Raw genomic sequence first — 22,543 nt, forward strand, 5'->3', positions numbered from 1 at the left:
AGTGCAGCACTCCCTCAGTACTGTCCCTCTGACAGTGCGTCACTCCCTCAGCACTGACCATCCAACAATGTGGCACTCCCTCAGTACTGACCCTCCGACAGTGAGGTGCTCCATCAGTACTAACTCTCTGACAGTGCGGCGCTCCCTCAGCACTGACTCTCTGACAGAGTGGCACTCCCTTTGTATTGACTCTCCGACAGTGTGGCACACCCCCAGCACTAACCCTCTGACAGTACGCAGTACTCCCTCAGTACTTATCGTCTGACAATGTGGTGCTTCCTTAGTACTCACCCTCCGATAGTGTAGTGGTCCCTCAGTACTCATCCTCCCACAGTGCAGTACTCCCTCAGTACTGACCCTCCGACAGTGCGGCACTCCCTCAGCACTGACCCTCTGACAGTGCGGCACTCCCTCAGCACTAACCCTCTGACAGTACTCAGCACTCCTGCAGTACTGACCCTCTGATAGTGTGGTGCTCCCTCAGTACTCACCCTCTGACAGTGTGGCGCTCCCTCAGTACTCACCCTCTGACAGTGTGGTGCTCTCTCAGTACTCACCCTCTCACAGTGCAGCACTCCCTCAGTATTGACCCTCTCACAGGCCTGCCCTCTCTCATACTGACATATTTGATAGTGCAACACTCCCTCAGTACAATGCTGCAAGGTTCAGCACAGATTTTCATTTTAAAGCCACTAGAGTGGGAAATGAACTTTCTCAACCACTTGATCTTGAGGGAAGACTCCAAGCAGATGAGCCCCAGTCTTTTGTACAGATGTATTCACATGCGTATGCATGGTTGGTACACATTAATTACAGTGTGAGTGTGTTATTATACTTGAGTAAATATTAATGAATATTAGTGAGTTTTGTCATTGCGTACATGTTTCTCAGTGTATATGTGCCTGCTAGTGTATACTTGTTTTTCTGTGTGGGTTTAATATACAATTAATAGTGTCTTGACTGTGTTTTATTGCATACTATTATGAGTATGGGTTTCATGTATGTGTCTATTTACTGTGTTGACACATACCAGTTTGAGCGATAATGTGTGTGAGCATTAGTTCTCTGAAAGAATTAAACATGGTTGTTTACAATCTTAATGTCTGACCCTGCAGTGAGTTTCTGACTAATACCTGCAGCATCACTGAGACCACAAATTCCCAACTTTGGCCTATGTTCACCCTCATAGGCCATTGGAAATGACAGGGCATAATGTGAGAGGAGTTCACATAGTATATGGGATCTTGGACTTCATCTAAAGTATTGTGCCCAGTTCTTCTCACCACACTTTAGGAAAGGACAGGTGTGATTTACCAGAATAGTTCTGGGAGCAAAGGATTTTAGCTATGAGAGTAGAGTGGTGAAACTAGGCTTATCCTCCTTGGAGCAAGCCAGAGTGTGGGGATATTTGGTGGATGAATACCAGAAGATAACAGGTTTGGATAAGGTGGGCTAAAAAAAACAAGTTCCCATTAACGGATGGCATGAAGACCAGAAAACTGAAGATTTAAAGATTGGGGCCAAAGTCGGAGGGAGATCTGCAGAATAATTTGCTAAAATAGCGAGTGATAATGAGCAGAAACCCACTGGCCATGAGGGTGGTGGAAGTAAATATATTAACAATTTCAAAGGGAAACTGGGGGGGGGGTGCGGGGTAGAAAGCAGAGAAATGAAACTGAGCAGGATTTTTCAACCAAGAACTGGCTTAAACTTTCTGGGCTCAATGGCCTCCTTTTTGCTCCATAGTTACTTATTGATTCTGTGACTCTGCTCCATCTTAGCTGATCTGCTGCTGAAATCCACATTCGGGTCTTTGCTACACTTAGACTGTTCCAATGTTTTGCTGGCTGCTTTCCCAGTTTTCTCTCTGAAAATTTGGTTTTCAAATCTCTGCTGCCAATGTCTTTCTTCACACCAAGGCCCATTTAGCGATCACCCTAAATGCTCCTTAGCTTCCATTGGCTCTCAATCAATCTGCATCTTGGCTTTAAATTCTCATCCTAGTTCTTAAACCCTCTCCATGACTGTCCCTCTCTCTCTCTCTCTTCGTGTGTAATTTCTTCAAGACCCACAACTTTTCATGAGACATCTTCTCCCCTCTAACTCTGGCCTCTTGCACATCCGTGGCTTTCTTCGTTTTAATTAATTTGTGCCTTTTTTGTCAATTGCTGAGGGCCAAAGCTCTGAAAGTTCCTTCCTGAATGCTTTCTCCTCTTTCTACATTTACTGTATTAAGATACTATGTTAAAATCTAACTCCTTGACCAAACAACATTTCTGTAAGGATCAATTTCACAGTTTGTTTAATAGTACTTCTGTGAAATGCTGTGAAATATTTTCATTAAGTTAAAACATGATATAAATAGAAATATGTCATTATTAATGCTTTAATATATTAGTGTTAGCATAGGAATTAGCATGTTACTGCATATGAATGCTTTGGTAATAATGTATATTTGTCTGTGTGTGTGTTGTATTAATTTTGTATAAACATTTATTCGGGAATATGTAAGAGCTAATGTAAATGAAGGTTGATGTTTTAATATATAAGCAAAATGGCGTTAATGTACATGAGAAGTAATGTATTTATATATACTTGTTAACATATTAAAAAGTTCCCTGTGGTGAGATTGCGTTAATGCCTACGAGAAGTATTTATTTTTATATGGCATAACTGTTAATATATATGAAAGATAATGTATTTACATATGGTGTGAATGTGTTAATGCATATGACAGGTAATATATTTATATATTGTGTGACTATTAATGTGTATGATTGTTAATTATTTATATATGGTGTGATTGTGTTAATGTAAGAGAGTTAAATGTGATATACGGTCTGACTGTTAATGCATATGAGAGTTAATGTATTTATATGCAGTGTAATTGTGTTAATACATATGAGGGCTAATGTATTTAAATATGACATGACTGTGTTAATGTAGATGAGGGTTAATATACGTATATACATGACAGTGATCATGTATACGAGCCGGCACAGAGTAAAATTTAGCCTGTGCCCGTTTCTCTCTCTCGAACTCCAAATGGCTATGGTGAGGGTATGTCGAGAACTTTTATGGAACGGGTTTTCAAACCATCCGACAACCTTTCTCCTCCGCTTCGAATATTATATAAGAAAAGAAAAAGAATTCCGATTATTTGGCCTGAAACGGAAAATCTCAGAACCATTCACATCCTGAGCCGTTTCTCGGTGAGGCCCCGGGGTGAGGAGGAAGCGGCTGTCGGAGGGGGCTTCAAATCCAAAAATGAATCAGTTTAGGGAGAACTCAATAGTTTACCGCTGAAGAGGGTTTGTTTAACATTTTCACAGGGTTTGGTGATATGAAAATGTTTCACAATATTTGTAATGTCACTGTTTTAAATGCATTTTCTGAATGAATTAGTTGTGGTTTCTGGCTTGTTTGTTAATAGGTCATTTGTTTGCACAGTCAGCGTTGCTCGCGGGGAAAAAAAAACTTTTTAATGGCCTCTTCTCATTTTAAAAACAATCCCAGTCCCAGGGATTTCCCCGGTTTGTGGATTGGAGCAGGGTAGATTATTAACATCTCAACCTTGCGATGGTCACCTCTCACCTCTTCACAATTTAAATAACTAACCCCCACCAGTGTAAATTGTCTATTGTTCGCTCTCAGCTGGAGAGTACCATTTTCAAAACAAAATAATTACAATAAAAATCAAACCGAACGCGCTCAATCTCTTCTCTACGTTTATTTTCTCTCCGATTTCGTTTTAACCAGCTCGTGCTGTGATGTGAAAATTGCGTGTTCTCTTCAAGATCAAAATCGGATTAAACACTTACAAAGCAAAACCAATTTTAAATATTATTTCAGGAGCCAAGTCCCTGCCTTTTCGCTCCTCAGCCGTTCATAGAATTACAGTAAAAACGATGTCTAGGTCCTAAATCAGAAAACAAACTCCGGGCAGAAAGATATTGACCAACAGATATTTGTGGTTTATTTCGGGTGATGATTATTTTTCTAGTTTTATATATGGATACGTAAATGTATACATTTTAGTCAGAGACTGATACATTGTATTCGTAAACATTGGTAAGAGTTTAACATCAAAAAGAGAAACATTTTGGAAGACGTGCAGGCACAGAATAGATGGTCAGACAGAAAGGCAAAAGGAATTTGCATTTTTTTAATACAGCAAGATTTTTTTTCCCTGCGCGGATAAAACTGGAGGCTAGTCAAACTGTAAATGATGGAAATTAGGGACGAGAAACACTTTGTAACACTTTGTATGGTGTTTTCCCTGAAGCCGGATTGTGGACAGCTCGGCCTAAATATTGGGAAGGGTGAGAAAAAGGTGGATTATTTAATGGGGCAGTTCCCCCCAAGAACAAGAACCCGGAGAGAGGAACTGATCCGCGTTTTAAATCCACATTCACGCACCAACCCGCCCCCACTCCAACTCCTTCGAGCACACTGTTAGATGCGGTGTGTCTGCAAACCGGCCCTTCCCACAACGCTCACTAATCGGATTAGAGGGTGAAATTAACTGTTACTGGCCAGTTAGATGGGGGGGGGGGCGGGCGTGTGGTTTGCTGGGATGGAGGCGGGTTCAATTTAACACCAAACGATTACAAAGCCTTAAAAGTTAATGTAGGGGTGGGGGGTGGCTGGGCTAGACACAGTGAGGAAAGATTACATTTTTTAATTTCTTTAATCCACAATACTGAGGCTCCGGGCCCGGATCCCCCTGTGTGTATGTGTAAAATAGAGAGGAGGGGAATGCGACAACAAGCAGAGTAAGGTTGTTTTCTCTTCCCGATGACACAAAGTTGGAGGGGGGGGAGGTGGCTGATGGGGAAGGGGTGGGTAGGAATAGGTTCATGACGCGGGCTGTGTGTATAAAGCAGTGGGAACAAGCCTAGTCCGGCGAACTGAGTCAGACAGAGGGAGAGAGATAGAACGCTGTATGAACTAACTCCAGTCAACTTTGTATCTGTCAAGTGTTACCTTCAGTTGTGTTCTAACGCCGCAATTTGTTTGTTTGTTTTGGAAAGTAACTGATTCTGTGGTTTTATTTTGGATGTAGATGCATGAGTCCCTTCCCTTGGTGTTCGGGGTGAAGTGGTAATGCCGGCTGCGATGTTCAGCATCGACAGTATTTTAGCAGGAGTGCCCTCTCGGTGTAAGGGCTCGGCGTCTCTGCCCAGCGCTCCGCTGCCCACGTACCCGGGGCTCGGCGCTGACTCGCTGTGTGCCAGCGCTGACTATCTCAGTCTCTACCCTCCAGCCGTCGCTCCTCCGCCTCCTCCACCTCCTCCTGCACCCCCTCAACACCCCAACCTGGCCGTCGGTGCCTCAAGGATGGGTTATAATTATTACTATGTGCCCGGATCGCCCAGGGTCTCCTGCTGTGGCACCGTACCCACATGCCAGCCTCTGACTAGTCAACACTGCTCCTGCATTCCTCCAGGTAAGACTCCGTTATAACCATCTCCATCTGTGCAGGGAAGCTGTACGTCCCCGTCACAGCGTCTCAGTACACTTATCGGTTCATCGGTCTCAGTGACATGGAATGTTAGTGAAATTTATTCAATTTTTACAAGCTTAATTTTCTTCTTTCAATGATACATTGTCAGAGAATTGCTGTGTTCAGACTGGCGCGGTGAATGTTGAACGGGATTTTCACTTATTGTACCCTGATACCTAGCCAGAGGGAGAGAGAGGGAGCCCACAGAGAGACAGACAAACAGCCACATAGCCAGAGAGAGAGAGAGAGAGACAGAGACAGAAATACTCACAGACTGACCCACACCCACTGGCACAGAGACATTCCCCCAGACACAGACTGATCCACACCCAAACACATCCACTGACACTGACAGATCAGCACACACACACACACACACACACACACACACACACAGTCCCAGATTCATAGACTGTGGGCATCAATGGCTGGGCCATCATTTATTGCCCATTCATAATTGCCACTGGAACCAAATGGTTTGCCGGGCTATTTCAGAGCCTGCCACATTGCTGTGGGTCTGGAGCCACTTGGACCAGGTCACATGGACCAAACTGACCACAAGCAAGAACATGTAACGAAAACAGAAATCCTTCCCTGGACATTAATGAACAAGATGACAATGGCTAGGAAATTCTGGACTGTCATTGATTTCTGAATCCATGTTCCCATAGAATTAGCCTTGGGATCTGTGGTTTATTAGGTATGACATTACCACTACACCACCGCCTCCCCAGTGATGAATCCTTCATTCCCGACTTTCTCATGCATTCACTGGAAGTAGATGATGATTAACTCGGAAAGGCTGTGATGTGTGGAATTGACTGGTAGCAGGAGAATTGCCTATAACAATGCTTTTAGAACTGAAAGGAGAACTGGCCATTTCAGAATTAACCATAAGAAAGGAACCAGAATTGTCCACACTCTGGTGGCAGTAATGAGTAACGCAAGTAATGGAGAGGGACCTCAGACAAGGCCAGGTTTTATGCTTTGGTAATGGTGACTCTTAACATAAACTGACCATGTTAGACTAGGCTGAGCTGTTAACAGTTAAACCTATAGAAAAACAAGAGAGCATTTAGTTACAGTATAGTGTCATTCAGTGTCTTTGAGACAGATAGATAGGTTCTTCATCACTTAAGGTGATTGAGGGTTATGGTAGAAGGCAGGAGAATGGGGCTGAGAAACAGTCATCCATGATTGAATGGTGGAGAAGACTCAATGGCCTAAATGGCCTAATTCTGCTGCTTTACTTTATGATCTAATAGAGCCCCAGGTCCTAAAGAGCAAACCTTCCACTTCTTCAGTCAAGCAATCACTGTCAATATATGAGGCAAGTCCAAAAATGAAAGCCATATGACACAGGTCTTAGATCCTGGAAAGGTAGATGTGGCCCTTCAGGCTCCTTCAGTAGGATCATGGCTGATCAGGTTGTAGTCTAAGCTTCACCTACCAGTCTGACCCCTCACAAACCTTGACTCCTTGGTCAATCAGAAATCCATCTCTTGAATGAATTTGTAGAGCCAGCCTTCACTACCTTGTGAAGATAATTCCTCATACTAACAACCCTCTGAGAGAACAATCAAGCTCTCCAGCGAGGTCTCAGTGGCCTATGGAAAAGGCAAGTGAAATAGTAATCCAGAAAACTCAGAGAGCTATAGAAAGCAGCGAAGAGGTTCAAAGAAAATATTGCAGTGGAATTGGGTGCAGAGAGAGGGAAATTCACACATAATAAAGAAACCAAAAGTATAAGTTTAATAAATACATTGTAAAGAAGGATAAAGTGAGGAGAGATGTGACTCTAGCAAACAAAGATAACTATAATTTTGTAACAAACCACAAGGGGCTATACTAGAATTTTAGCTTGAGATTTCCACATCCATTTCCACAATAACAGAAGAGTGTAAGGTACCAGTGATAGAATAGGAACTTAAAAACAACCCCGACTCAATTAATTTAACTTAAATAAGAAAATAGTAATGGAGAAAATATTGTGACTTAGAAATAAATCTCAGAAATGTGATAATTTCTACCTGGTGGCTTTAAAACAGGTGGGTGGGAAATTTATGGAAGTATTGGCAAGTAATCTTTCAAAGATTTGGGAAGTGTGATGCTAGCAAGAAAATTTGTTAATCTTTCTCTGTTACTTAAGGTGGGTCTCTGTCTATCTGTCCTATATCAGCTATGGGTAAGCTTTTAGAATAGTTGAGAACCGAGCAGACAGATTCATCGCTGCTCTGTTTTAGAAAGACAGCTTTGTTCATTTTCTTTTTGTGGAGGTCACTCATAAAATATGCTATCTCTGTTAACTTGGATGTGGTTTCACACATGACTGGGATGGGTATAGACACAACCAGAAATTGCTGGCGGGACTCAGCAGGTCTATAGCATCATGGATAGAAAATGGAGTTAATATTTCAAATCTAGTGACGCTTCTTCGGAATTGGGAGCAGCCAGGAAAAGATTATAGGTATGCTGCTGTCAAGGCCAGTGGGGAATAGGGACGGGGAAGGAATGAGCAGATAGGTGGAGAAACAGAAGGGAAAAATATGGGAAAACCAGAAGATTGTTAATGATAAACCAGAGAATAAGAAACGCCAGATAGGTGATAATGGAGGCTATGAGGAGGTGAAAATAGGTTGGCTGGGCTGAAAGCAACATATTCCATGAAAGGAACAAAAACAAAGTTGCTGGAAAAGCTCAGCAGGCCTGGCACCATCTGTGAAGGAGTAAACAGAGTTAACGTTTCAGGTCTGGTGACCCTTCCTCAGACCATGAGAGGACCTGAGATGTGGGGCTGGGTAAAAGACACAGACAGAGATGTTCACACTCTGAAGTTGTTAAATTCTGTGGTGAATCCCAAAGTTTGTGAGGTCACCAAGCAGAAGATGAGGAGTTAGTCATCCAGCTTTTATTGAGATGTGTATTTATTTAGCAGGCTGGGCTCAGAGATGATTCACAGAAGAGATGAGGGTTATGGTTAACCGGCTGAGACTGGTAAGGACACATTAGAATACACTATTTTAGTTTACAGCTCTGACTTAGTTTTACCCCACATCATTCCAAGTTGAATCATAATTCCCAGGTTGTATTATCGAAGGATGGAAATAAATTCCGTCATTCCAATTGGTGGAAATCAATTATAGCTGTGGGGTGGAAGGAGATGGTGTGGGCATCTGTCATGTATCTATATAGGCAAGGGGCTGACAGTGTGGATCAGCCATTCATTGTAGAAGCTGCGAGACTGTCAAATCCATGAATTATGCAGTGTCTGTACAGGCGACCACCCCATCTGTAATGAGGGCTTTAGTTCTGGGAATATACACAGAAACCTGCTCCTGAGCTTTACCTCAGCACCACTTTCCACCATTTCTTCACTGCCTTTGATTTGTCATGGCTGCTTCCCTGACATTCAGAGTTGAATGGCAAGAGATTCTCTCAAAACTGTCCCCACTACCAATTGTATTCCATAGCCACCAACAGTAGCCCCCTTCCTGCCTCCTGCCTGGGGCCATCCTGGACCACTCCTGAGATGACCTTCCAACCTTGCATTCACACTGTCAGTAAGAATGCCTACTTCCAGCTTTTTATCATCACCTGGTTGTGCCCTGCCTCTGCGTATCTGTGATGGGCTGAATGGCCTCCTTCTGTACTCTAACAATTCTGTGATCTGCAACTCAAAGCTTTTGCCTATGATTTTTATCTACTTTAAATTTGACAATTCCAGTACACCTCCAGGCAGTCTCTCACATTCTGCACTCCATAAGCTTGAGCTCATTGAACACTTTCTAGCCAAAGACACACTAAGTCCTCTCACAGAGCATGGGAGGTTGAGGGATGACCTTATAGAGGTTTATAAAATCATGAGGGACTTGGATAAGGTGGATATCAAGGGTCTTTTCCCAAGGTTGAGGGAGTTCAAAACAAGGGAGCATAATTTTTAAGGTGAGAGGGGAAAGATTTAAAAAGTTCATGAGGGCCAATACTTTCACTCAGAGAGAGGTTCATGTGTGGAATGAACTGCCAGGAGGGAGCGGTGGTTGTGGATACAGTTACAACATTTAAAAGACATTTGAATAAGTATATGAATAAGAAAATGTTTGCAGGGATATGGGCCAAAAGCAGGCAGTTGGGCCAGTTTAGTTTAGGATAATGGTCAGCATGGACTGCTTGGACCGAAGGGTCTGTTTCCATGCTGCATGACTTTATGGCTCGACAACACAGCATTGTTTTCACATTAGCTCCCAATTTGACAGTACAACAGTAATTCTCATCATTGGGCTGCATCAGTCATGGTCTAGTTGATAAATCCAGTTGTAAAAGAGTGGGAGCTGATTTTCTTCTTTCCTGTTCTGAAAGGATTGGAAGGGGCTGCTTCTGCATACCTGTCCCCAGTTGCCCCCCAGGTCCTGCCCTACGTGAGCCTGGGGGCTCTATCCCGCACTGAACTGCAGCTCCTGAACCAGCTCCACTGCCGGAGGAAGCGTCGTCACCGAACCATCTTCACAGATGAACAGCTGGAAGCTCTGGAGAACCTTTTTCAGGAGACCAAGTACCCAGATGTGGGCACCAGGGAACAGTTGGCCAGGAGAGTCCATCTCCGCGAGGAAAAAGTGGAGGTAAGAGGAAGGGAGGTTTCCTGCATTCATATAGCACCATCTTTGAACATTCCAAAATACTTACCAGCCAATGAAGAATTTTGAAGGACTTTTCACTGCTCACGCTTAGGAAGTATAGAAGCCGATCCTGCAGATAAACAGCAATGTGACATTATCCATGTTCCCGGACTTTGTTCTCCTAATAACATTGTTTAAGGCGTAAAGATTAGGCATAAAGATAGTGTTGCAGGATTTTTTTTACATGGATTTGAGAGAGTAGCTGAGGTCTCAGTTTAATGTCTGAAAGTTGATCATCTTTGACTGTGTATCACTCCCTTTGGATTACACCACAAGTCCCCACATGGATTATGTGCACGATTCTCTGGAGTGGGTTTATGAAACCATAACTTTCTGGCTCAGAGTGCATGAGGGCTACCCATTGAGCATCTAAAGTAAGATTCCCACTTCCATTCACTGGAAAACTGGTGAATCGTAGAGTGTCCTTCCCTTTGTTACAACATAGAGAAAGACAACTAAACTAAATCTAAACTACCTCTGTATTTGTAATACAGTAAAATTAAATAATTTTCAAGACCCCCCAAATAGTCACTCCAATGGCTTTGAATAACAAATCCCAGACTTCGCAAACAATTAATTTCCAGATACTGGTTTTGAAACTTCATCAAAAGACTTACCTGTTTGTTCGATACACAGAAGTGTTAGCAGAGAAAATTAACCCACTTGGTAATCTGATTAATGTCCATGTTTCAAAACCCAAAACATTCGTTTTCAATCACCATTCACACAAAACAGAGACAAACACAGGTAAGAGATAAATAAAAGAAAATTTTAAAACTGGCCAAGTCAATTAAAATGGTCAATGAAAATCAAGTCAGCATAGTTTTACCAGACCGTAAGGCTACTCTCTCATTAGATTTACAGAGAGGGTACAACACCTCAGGCAAGGAGAGAGGTTGTGACGGGCAGTGCTTCATGGTAACTTTAGTCAGGCTACAAAGTGAATCCAAACTGTTGGCATCACTATGCAATGTACACTAGCTGCGTAACTAACTGAGTTAACTGACCCCTCTTATGAAGGAGCTGTGTAACCCCGCAGATGAGCAGTAAAGGGTGAAACCCTGCAATCATGAAGGAAGCATATGGTTGATGCTGCAATGTTCTTGATCCTCCACCAGCTGAAATAATTTCTCCTACTCTATCAAATTTCTTTAACATTCCATACCCTTTGGTTGGATCAGTTCTCACTCTTTGGTAGTCACAAGGCTGCAGCCAAATCTATCCAACTTGACCTCTGACTTAAAACGTCTCAAAGCACCAGTATCAAACTCAATGGAAATAGAACAGCTTCAATCTACTCAGATGGAATGTTCCAACAAGCTGAGTTATGGCAAAGAGATGGAAGATATGGATTGTGTAAGAGCACAGACTGAATTTACTATCTATGTGGGATGACCCTATGGGATCTTGTTGGTCCAGAGCTCCAAATGGAACATCAATGGGACAAGCCAAGGATTCCCAATGTTCTGATATTGCTGTTAGTGGTTTAGACATTCTGTGGCAACACTTATCTGTAAAATGTGGCCCTGAGTGCTTTGGTGAACCAGTGAGGGCTTTTCACAATCTTTCAGTTTGTCTGATTCATGTTTTTCAAAGCTCAGTAGGAAAACCTGTGGCAAAATTATAGGAACAAAAAAGATTCTCACTGGTAATCTCCATGTCAGGCCATATGCCAATCTAGTCCTGGTCTCTGAGACACCAAGGGAAAATTCTGAGGCACTGGTGGTAATGCAGTAAAGAGACATAAAGCCAACCCCCTGGAATTAAAAGTTTGTAGTTAAAAGAATTGGACTCTTCAACCCAGGAAAGAGGGATCTGAAAGGTGATCCTGTACATTGGGCACAGAAAACATAATTATTTTAAAATTAAATTGTCAGGAACAGGACAAGGACACTCAGACTGAAACAACTAAAACATAAACATGAATACAATCTTTATACAACAAGTGATCAACAAGTGGACTGACTCCTGGATACAGTCATGGAGGTAAAGTCACTGGGTTGATGACAAATGGGCTTTAAAAGGTACCACTTTAGCACAGTTCGTAATGGAATATATAAGCTGTGCTTAATGGTCTTCATCTATTACCTTGTTATCTGTTGGTCTTTATTTATCTTAATGAGGCAACAATATAGCAGTAGATTGATGATAAAATTTACTCAAATCCTGGATTTATTGTTTATTGTCTGTGTTTAAAACTATGTAAACATTAACAGAGCAGTGGTTCTGTTCCATGCAGGTTTGTTTTTTTTCCCAGTGAGTGATGGTACAATGGATCTATTGTATAATGGACTAAGTTTTTACCTTACCCAGTGATTGAACTATTCTGTTTTATAGAAGTCTACTTGTGTGTGCTATTCAGTGAGTGATGGGACAATGAGTTTGTATTATGTACAGGAATTATTAAATATTATGTACAGAAATGGTTATATATTACATCTATTGCAGTTAATGTTAATAGTACAACTTTTTATTTTTGTTAATCTTCACTGTTAAATTTTAAATTGAATTTTAAAACTATTCACAATTAGTTTGTTGTTAACTGGCTTTCACCCATAAATTCCTATTTCTCGTTTTCTACTTTTGTGTGAGACTATTCCAGGCTCTTTCCAGTATATACAACCACTCCTAAAGTGGTCTGTTGAAACTGCTGAGCACGATTGCACTCTATTTTTGACATAGAATTGGTGCCTGGTGTGGTTCCCAGTGTGTTTCCTTGTATCCTGTCCAGCAGATCTCACAAAATCTGCATTTTCCATAAAAAAAGAACTAAGTTACAATTGACTGTCTGTCACACCTTTGGAATATTTCAACATGTTTTGCCTCTGAAGGGCTTTCACATTTTTTTTTGTGACGCAGACGATTTAAGCACAGCAAGATCTCACAGGAAGCAAATATGACAAATGGTCAGTAAATCTGCTGAGGTGCCAAGTTGTGAATGTCAGCCAGGACTCCTCAGAGAACTTCATAATCTCCTTTGAGAAAGTGTCACACAGTCTTTTACAAGCTCATCCTACCTATAAGACACTATTACGTCCCTCGGTACTGCACTGAGCTACCAGCGTAGGTTATCTACTTAAATCCTAGAGTGATGCTTGAATTGTGAAACATTTTAATGCTGAGATGAGATTATTACCATCTGGACAATTCAAAAATATGAGGCAGCCACGTTAGCTTAAATCATTCAAGTGAGCCAAACCAGTGCTTGAGCATTTGCCCAAACTGGATAAGGACATATTACTTTTTCTCTGTTTTTGATCCCTTTTCTCATTTTAGTTTCCTCCTCCTCCTCTCTCTTTGCAAAAGGTTCACTTCTTGCTGTCTCATTACGTCAAATTAACAGCACATAAACCGATCATTCAATCCAACTGGCCTCAGACACTCTTTAAGCCTCCTCTCAATTCTATTCATCTCACCCGACCTGCACATTCTCTGTTCCTTTTTCGCTTAAAAACACCCATGCCATTTTCCTCAATCACTTTGGTGGTAGTCAATTTTATATTTTAATCACTGCGTAAATGAGATTCGCCTGAATCCTGAAGGGGGATTCGTTAGTAATTATATATGGTAACATTTCCTAGCACTATCTTGTAAAATACCTTCATGAGCGTAAATACTTTGATTGGATCACCTCCTTGGTCTTCTCTTTTCTAAAAAAATAGAGCCTCAACCCATTCAGGTTTTCCTGAAAATTCTTGGAATAGAAAATAAGGGAAATGGAGATGGCTGAAGTGATCCATTATCAGGCACAGTAGACATCTTTCAGAATCCCTACAGGGCTATTTAGCACATGAAGTCTGAACTGACCGAACATCCCACACAGACCCAATTCCCTATCCTATACCCATAACCCCACATTTCCCATAGCTAATCCACCCAACCTACACATCCTTGGATACTATGGGCAATTCAGCACAGCCAACCCACCTAACTTGCACATATTGGGACTAAAGGTGGAAACCCGTGCTCCCGGAGGAAACCCACACAGACATGGGGAGAATGTGCAAACTCCACATAGATAGTTGCCCAAAGGTGGAATTGAATCCTGGTCCCTGTCACTGGACGGCAGCAGTGCTAACCACTGAGCCATCATGCCGCCCTATGTCATTGTGATTTTGACCAGTACAGCTTCATCTTGGGGCACAGCATTGTCCAAACTGGAAAGTCTATTCGCCACATACTCTACACTAGCATCCCAGAGATCAGAGAATGACACTGTGGTCGTGTTTGACCTTTCAGCTGAGTGTGGAAGATCCAAAGCAGAGTGGGGAATTCCTCCTGATGCCCTGGAAAATATTTACCTCTCAGACAAACTAATTATTCCTTCACTGGATGTGCATTCTTGCTGTGTGAAAATCAGTTGTTACATTTCCTTTAACATTGCAATTCAAAAGAATTTAATTGGCTGTGTAAAAGTGTGAGACGTCCTGAGGCATTATAAGTGATTCCAACTTATTTTTCCAAGACCTTGGAGAGGGTCCAGAGAAGATTTACAACAACACCAGGAATGACTAATTTTATTAGAGGATTTCAAATTCATCTCCTTGGGTGAAGTAGGTTAAGGGGATTTTTTTGTCCTCCTATTTTCTTTGTCTTCTTCAAATTTTCTTTAAACAAGAGAAGGAATAATATTAAAAAAAGATTGAGAAAACAATTCAAAGTGATGCCAGGAGTAGTATTGTGGCTAGACAAATAATCACACCATAAATTTTATGGATTAGCCCATTTTGACCATTGGCCTCTCAGCTGATGGTGGGTTGTATTAGAATGTGGAATGAGGGTCAAACTCCTTTTCTCACTTGGGAGAAATTACCTGATTGCACATTCTGTTTGAAAGGAAAGTATGCTTACTTTCCACAAATGAATCAATCCAAAGGGAAACATTTCCAAAGTTCAGCAACACTTGGGGAAGTTAAAATGAGAGCATTGGAAATGGAATAAATTCCTAATTCAGATAATTATCTTGGTAATCAGATTCCAAAATCAAGTTGGATCTTTCATCACGTGGTGCTTTAGAATGAAAAATATGTAACGGGACTGAATATCCCAGGAGAGAATTTGTGTGTGAAAAATGTTTCAGTGTGCACAAGTGAGTAAGTTTGCATGGGTGTGATCCCGACTCCAGAGAAAGAACCTTTCAGTATGCTTCCTATCAAGCTTTCTCAGATGTTTGTAGATTTCAATGAGATCAGCTAAACTTGAGAATTCTACTTCATTTACCTCATAGGGCATTGCTTTCATCTCAGGAATCAATCAAGAGAACACCTACTATCACCCCTGTTAGAGAGCAAAATTCTGCCTTTGTTCAAGGTGTGATCTCAGCAAAACCCTGTACCATTGCAGGAAAATTTCTTCCTGTTGTACGCCAAACCCTTCAAAATGAAAGCTAAATTAACGCTTTCCTTCCAATGTCTTGTTGTAGTTAGATGTTAACCTTCCACATTTCTTGTAAAAAGACAGCCAAATCCCCCTGAACACCAGTATTTCGTAATTTCACATATGAAAATGCTATTCTGTTTTTCTATTGCTTCTAGCAAAGTACGCAATTTCTCAATTTCCGCTTGCCCCCAACCCTACACCTAAGATGTATACTCATGTTGCTAGCTTCTTGCCCACTCACTCTACCTGGTTATATTCCTTTGCAGCCTCTTTTTGTGCCTATCATAGGTTACTTTCCCGAATAGCTTTGTATCGTCAGCAAATTTTGATATGTTGCTCTCAGTCCCTTCAGTAGTCCTTAATATAGATTCTTATGATTTCAGCTGGTGGTGCTGATCCTTGTGTTTCCTGTGTGTTATATATCAGCACTATGTGTGTACTCAATAGAACAGGTTATTTAAACTGAAAAAAGAACTTTTTATTGAGTTCCTACAGTGTGCAAGTAGACAATTCAGCCCAATGAGTCCACAGTGACCCTCCAAAGAGCATCCCACCGAGACCCATCCCCTTATCCTACATTTCCCATGTGGAATGCAACTAGTCTGCACATGCCTGGACTCTATGGCCAATCCACCCAACCTGCACATCTTTGCATTGTGGGAGGAAACCAGAAGAAACCCATACAGACACGGGGAGAATGTGTAGACTCCACGCAGGCAGTTGATTGAGGCTGAAATCGAACCCGGGTTCCCGGTGCTGTGAGGCAACAGTGCTAACCACGAAGACACCATGCCAGCCCTGAAGAAAATGGAGATAAACAAATATTTGATTTCAATGATGCTGCCTGTACTTTGTGTGAATCTGGTTATATTAATCCTTTGTTGAGATTGTTAACAGTAAAAAAGGAGTCGAGGAGTTGAAAAGATAATACAATTGTGAAATTGGCTAATATGTACAGTAATATGGACAGTGGAGTTGAGGTTATTAAATGTGCTTCAGGACTGAGAAATGATTCTATTTAAGGATGGTAGGTGTTGTTGAAATGTCTCACGTAGGGAGGCCTTCACGTCATGAAAATTTATATTTAGTGAAACAAAGTAGGGTTTCCTCACAGAGTAAGGACGCCCTGTGTTCAGCACACTGTGAGCTGACAACAGTCTGTGCTTCAGGGATTAAGAAGGGTAAGTGAGGCCATGGTTCCTTCTCCCGACAGTTCCTTCTGTCAGTGTAGTGTCCATACACAGATATGTGTCAATATGGAAATGAGTGTTTATACAGGTATTGCAAGAGATAAAAAGGCTGCACTGTGGCCTAAGCCCCCTGACAGCATACACACAGTATCAGTGTTTAAAAGTTACCTGGAGAGTGAGAATTTGTTATTAAGTGAGAGGTCAACACTCGGTGATTTACCAGCACATCAGCTATTAATTAAAGCTGATGGGGAAACTAATGTGCCCAAGCTTTCAATTATACAACATATTCAATGTTGCAGGGTGCAGTTTAATACAGCCTGAACTTTATCATTCTGCTTTTCCAGCCAGACAGCCAACCTTTGCTTGTTCTTAGTATGTGACCCCCTTTTGCGTATTCACACATAAAACAGTTTACTCCTTTGCACTCTAAGGCCTCCACACAGTGTTATTGCTGAACCAATGAGAGAGCCTTTTTAAACACACATCTATATTTCACTCATGGCCTGATGAGCCAATAGATACAAGTGCCCATGTGCAGACAGATCATGGTTGGGCGTTTTTAATGAAGGTGCCCTATCTTATGCATCAAAACAGAGCACAAGAGATCAGGCTAGGCAGAGTCATGGTCAACTTGCTGACAAAACTCATGTGTAGAATGGCCATTCGAGTCATACAGAGATAATGGGAACTGCAGATGCTGGAGAATTCCAAGATAATAAAATGTGAGGCTGATGAACACAGCAGGCCAAGCAGCATCTCAGGAGCACATGTGCTCCTGAGATGCTGCTTGGCCTGCTGTGTTCATCCAGCCTCACATTTTATTATCTTCGAGTCATACAGAGCAGTCTTTGTCTCACTGAGTCTGCACTGAAACGGTGGATGATGTACTGGGATGGTGTCCAGCACCATTGCTTTGGAAACCTCTCCCACCAACATCTTGGGAGGCGCTGGAGGGGACAAGGCTGACCAGAGGAGCTGAGTTCTTTGAATTTTGGCAACAAATGAAAAAGTTACTTCTGACCAACGTCAAATTGTTCATTGCTATCAGATCATCAGTGTTGACTGCAACGTTATGAAAAGTTCCATAATGACTAGGTAGAATCTACACACTGCAGACATGCAATGTAATATTTGTACACTACAAGGCATCACATCTAAACATTTAATTTAACAAAGAATCCCAAAACTCCTGAGGTGGCAGGGATTGAAGTTGGGGTGGGCAAATTCAGGAAAGTGAGAGATGATGTGACCAGACTGTGTTATGTTGAGGAAACGCAGCACTGGCTCAAAGGATCTACAAATATTTGAAGAGAGAGGGGAGGAAGGGTAAACACCTCAAGCTAGCTGTGAAGAGAGGTTGAGTAGATTGGGATTATTTTCATTAGAAAGACGGAGATTGAGGGGGGACCTGATTGAGGTCTACAAAATCATGAGGGGTATAGACAGGGTGGATAGCAAAGAGCTTTCTCCCAGAGTGGGGGACTCAATTACTAGGGGTCATGAGTTCAAGGTGAGAGGAGGAAAGTTTAAGGGAGATATGTGTGGAAAGCTCTTTATGCAGAGGGTGGTGGGTGCCTGGAATGTGTTGCCAGTGGAGGTGGTAGAGGCGGGCATGATAGCATCACTTAAGATGTATCTAGACAGATACATGAATGGGCAGGGAGCAGATGGATACAGATCCTTGGAAAACAGGCAACAGGTTTAGATAGAGGATCTCGATCGGCGCCGGCTTGGACGGCAGAAGAGCCTGTTCCTGTGCTATAATTTTCTTTGTTCTTTGCTTGTTCTTTGTTCATTCACTCCCTCCATCACCACTTTAAGAAAGCAGCTCACCACCACCTTCTCCAGCATGGTTTGGAATGGAGAATAAATGCTAGCTGTGATGATGATGCCAACAGGTGAAAAATAAATTTAAGGATACAACCTATATACCCGGCACACGAGATTGAAAGAAGTTCCAGAATAGGGGAAAATTAGAAGGAATTTTTACAACTGCTTCAGTTCCATTTCCGGCCCTCAGCTAGAGTTACCCTCGCTAGTTGAAAGTTCAAAAATTCAGATCCTTCTTTCTAGAGGATCATAAATAACTGATATGCTTAAAATCACTGATGTTTGCAGTGGATTTAATCTCCACTTGATCATTATTTTTTCCTGTGTGTGATGGATACATTGGTAACATAGAGTAGGCCATTCAGTCTACTGTCCCTGCTCTTGCCCCGTATACCTGAAAGAGATTTCTTTTCAACTATATATTCAGATCTCTTTTGAAAACAACTTTTCAATGGCCTTCCACCATTCTTGCAGGCAGTGTATCCCAGTTCGTAACAACTTTTACTGTGCAAAAACATTTCTCTATATCTCACCTCTATTTCTTTTGCCAGTCATCTTTAAATCTCTGGTCACTGTTGCTCCTAATCCTGCTGGTTTCTCCTTATTTAATCAATAAATAATCTTCACGACTTTGAAAAACTCAATCACATCTCTAGCAGTCTGGCTTCTCTTGTCTCTCCATATAGTTGAAGTGTCTCATCAGGAAGCAAAGTGGAGGGTACACCCCTATCTATATTAATGGAGCTGAGGTGGAGACGGTCGAGAGCATCAAGTTCCCAGAGTGACAATCACCAACTATCTTCCCTCGTCCTTCCACGTTGATGTGATGGTCAAGAAGGCACAACAACACCTTTTATTCCTCAGGAGGTTAGGGAAATTCAGCATGTCCATAAGGTCTGTCACTAACTTTTATACAGATGCACCATAGAAGCATTCAATCTGGATGCATCACAGCTTGGCATGACATCTGCTGCACCAGGACTGTAAGAAACTACACAGAGTTGTGAACACGGTCCAGTACGTCACGCAAGCCCATTTTCCATCCCAATGATTCCAATTACACTTCTCAGAAAGATAGTCAGTATCATGAAAGACCCCTCCCACCTGGTTATAATCTCTTCTAACCTCCTCCATCAGGCAAAAGACACAAAAGCTTAAACACATGTACCACCAGATTCGAGAACAGCTTCTTTCCCATTGTTATTCACCTTCTGAATGGACTCCTCAAATTTCAAATCTAATGTTGATTTTGCTTTTTGTGCACCTTCTTTGCAGCCATAACTTTGTGCTCCTCACTCTTTTCTATCACCCTGTGACCTTTGTACAGTATGATCTGCCTGTACTGCAGACAAACGTTTCACTGTACCTGGGTACCTGTGCCAACAATAAATCGAACCATTGATACAATGCCAGTAAGTTCCCTTTGCACTAGTTTTGGAGAATCTTAACAAAATAAGAACTTGCATTTGTATAGTGCCTAGTATGCCATCAGGAGTCCCAAAGTACTTTCATTGGAACTATATTATTGTTCCTTTGCTGCTGCTGCGACAAAACCCTGGAATTTCCTTCCTGTCAGCATTGGGTGTGGTTCCTATCTTGTACTGCAGCAAGTCACAAAGGCAGCAAACGATAGCTTTACAAAGGCAGTTAGAAATGTTAAAGATATACCAGTGTAGACAAATATTCTCACATTGGATGTAGGAAACGTGTCAGCCAATTTACACATAATTAGACAGTGAGCAGATAATCTGTTCAATAATATAGGATAAGGGTTAAACATTGACAGGACACGAGGGAGATCTTAACTTGTCTTCATTAGAAGGATAGCTCTGGAGTCCTTTACTAGCTGTGGTAGGGTCTTAGTTTAACATCTTCCCTGAAAGACTATGCCTCAAACTGTGTTGCATTCTTGTAATACTGAGTCAAAGGGTCAACCTAGATTCTGTGCTCAGATCTTTTGACATCTCTGATAAAGTGCGCTCCCTCAGAAATGAAGGTTTGAACGGTTTCACTTTTGTTTCTCCTGCTCAGGTCTGGTTTAAGAACCGCCGAGCCAAATGGAGGCGGCAGAAGAGATCATCATCGGAGGAGTCGGACTCCCAGAAATGGAATAAAATTTCGAAAAACGCCCCAGTGGGGAAGGCTTCTGGAGAATCCACTTCAGCAGCCCAGGAGAGTGAGGTAGACTCAGACAGCTGATAGCTGGCACTGATTAATCAGGAGCATTCACCCACCCTCAGCTCAGACTGTGGCTGGTATCTTGCACTTTGTCCCTCTGGAGGACTGAGGCTGCTGTAAATACTGTACAAATACATATTATATATATGTGTGTTTTTGTATGTGTGCCTGTTTTGTTAATAAAAAAATGTCGAGATGTTACTCAGATGAGACACAGTTCTGCTTTGTTGGAACAAACTTTGCATTCCAGGCTTGTTCCTGGGATGGCAGGACTGTTGTAGGAAGAGAGGCTGGTTCGGATTATACTCACCGGAGATTAAGAGAATAAGAGATATCTCATAGAAACCGATATAATTCTAAGAGGACCAGGCAGGGTAAATGCAGCAAGGATGATGGGGGAGTCCAGAACCAGTCTAAGGATATGAAGGTCATTTAGGACTGAGATGGGGAGAAATGTCTTCACCCAAACGAGGGGTGGGGGGAGCCTGTGCAATTCTCTACCACAGAAAGAGGTTGAGGGCAAAAAGCTGAATGTTTTCAAGGAGTTCAATATTATTCTTAGAGCTAATGGAGGTCAAAGGGTATGGGGTGAAAATGGGAACAGAGTCCTGAGTTGGATGATCAGCCATGATCATAATGAATGGTGAACAGGCTCAAAATGCCAAATGGCCTACTGCTGCTCCTATTTTCTATGGTTCTACAAAGATCCGAAAATAAGCAGATGTGAATTTAATGCTGCTTGGCAGATGTCACAAAACCTGCTGTAGAAATTTACAGCAGAGACGTCCTTTTGGTCCCTCCTGTTCATGCTGGCTGTTTGAAAGAGCTTCATTCCACAATCCTACTTCTTGTTTATATAATGCAAGTTCCTAACCCTGAAGGACCTGTCTAACCTCCTTCACAAATTACTTGTGGAATAGCCACGTTTCCAGTTCATGTTCTCGATTGCATAACTGATGGTGGGTGAGGCCAGGAGTTTGCAATGCACAGCAGGGTACAGGTACAGAAGGTATGTTACAGGACTGAGAAACTAGAGGTCCGACCTACTTACCCAGCAGAACATGAGGCCAGATCCACCCTGGGCAGTCTAGGAGTCTGGGGTCAGCTTGGTAAAGTAGGTCCAGAAATCAAACCGCTGGTGCGCAACACATGGAATTTTCAGATTGTCAAAAAAAAACACATTGGTTTGGAGATGGAAGCCCACCCTTTTAACCCACTCTGGGCCTAAATGTGGCTTAGCCAGAGATATGAGTTCAAATAACAAAAACAGAAATTGCTGGAAAATTTCAGCAGATCTGGCAGCATCTGTGGAGAGAAATCAGAGTGAACATTTTGGGTCTGGTGACCCAAAATGTTAACTCTGATTTCTCTCCTCAGATGCTGCCAGACCTGCTGAGGTTTCTGCTTTTGTTTCAGATTTCCAGCATCCACAGTTCTTTCGGCTTTTTATATGAGTTCAAATCCCACCACAACAAATGAGGAATTTAAATTGAATTAGTTACAACTGGAGGGACGGGTATAAGATCCAGCATTGGTTATGGTGACCATGAAGGTACCAGATTGGTTCTTAAGAGCAAATTGGCCCTCCAAAGAAATCTGCCATCCATACCCAGCCTAATCAACCTGTGACTCCAAACCCAGGAAGGTCATTGAGTTAACCTGTTCACCACCATCTTCTCAAGACTAACTGGGTAGCATCAATAAATTTCAGCCTTATCAGGATGCCCTGTGAAGGAAACATAGAAAGATGAGCATGCAAAGAGATTAGCTATTCCTTGCTCATT

At 42.0% G+C, this 22,543-nt stretch overlaps 1 protein-coding gene across 2 annotated transcripts; it reads left to right on the top strand.

Moving 5' to 3' along the window:
* Window positions 1-4,664: 4,664 nt before the first annotated feature.
* gsc (goosecoid) lies at window positions 4,665-20,960 on the top strand. 2 transcript variants are annotated; one of them, XM_048538306.1, is made up of 4 exons: window positions 4,665-4,775; window positions 5,066-5,449; window positions 9,863-10,122; window positions 20,613-20,960. In XM_048538306.1, the coding sequence occupies exons 2-4, from the start codon at window positions 5,107-5,109 to the stop codon at window positions 20,778-20,780; spliced, it is 771 nt and encodes a 256-aa protein (XP_048394263.1). In that variant the 5' UTR covers window positions 4,665-4,775; window positions 5,066-5,106; the 3' UTR covers window positions 20,781-20,960. The 2 variants fall into 2 exon arrangements, with proteins under 2 accessions (XP_048394263.1, XP_048394262.1); XM_048538305.1 differs by lacking the exon at window positions 4,665-4,775 and having other exon boundaries at window positions 4,923-5,449.
* The last annotated feature ends 1,583 nt before the right edge of the window (window positions 20,961-22,543 follow it).

The sequence above is a fragment of the Stegostoma tigrinum genome, chromosome 10 (genome assembly GCF_030684315.1).
Source record: "Stegostoma tigrinum isolate sSteTig4 chromosome 10, sSteTig4.hap1, whole genome shotgun sequence".
Classification (NCBI taxonomy): Eukaryota; Metazoa; Chordata; class Chondrichthyes; order Orectolobiformes; family Stegostomatidae; genus Stegostoma; species Stegostoma tigrinum.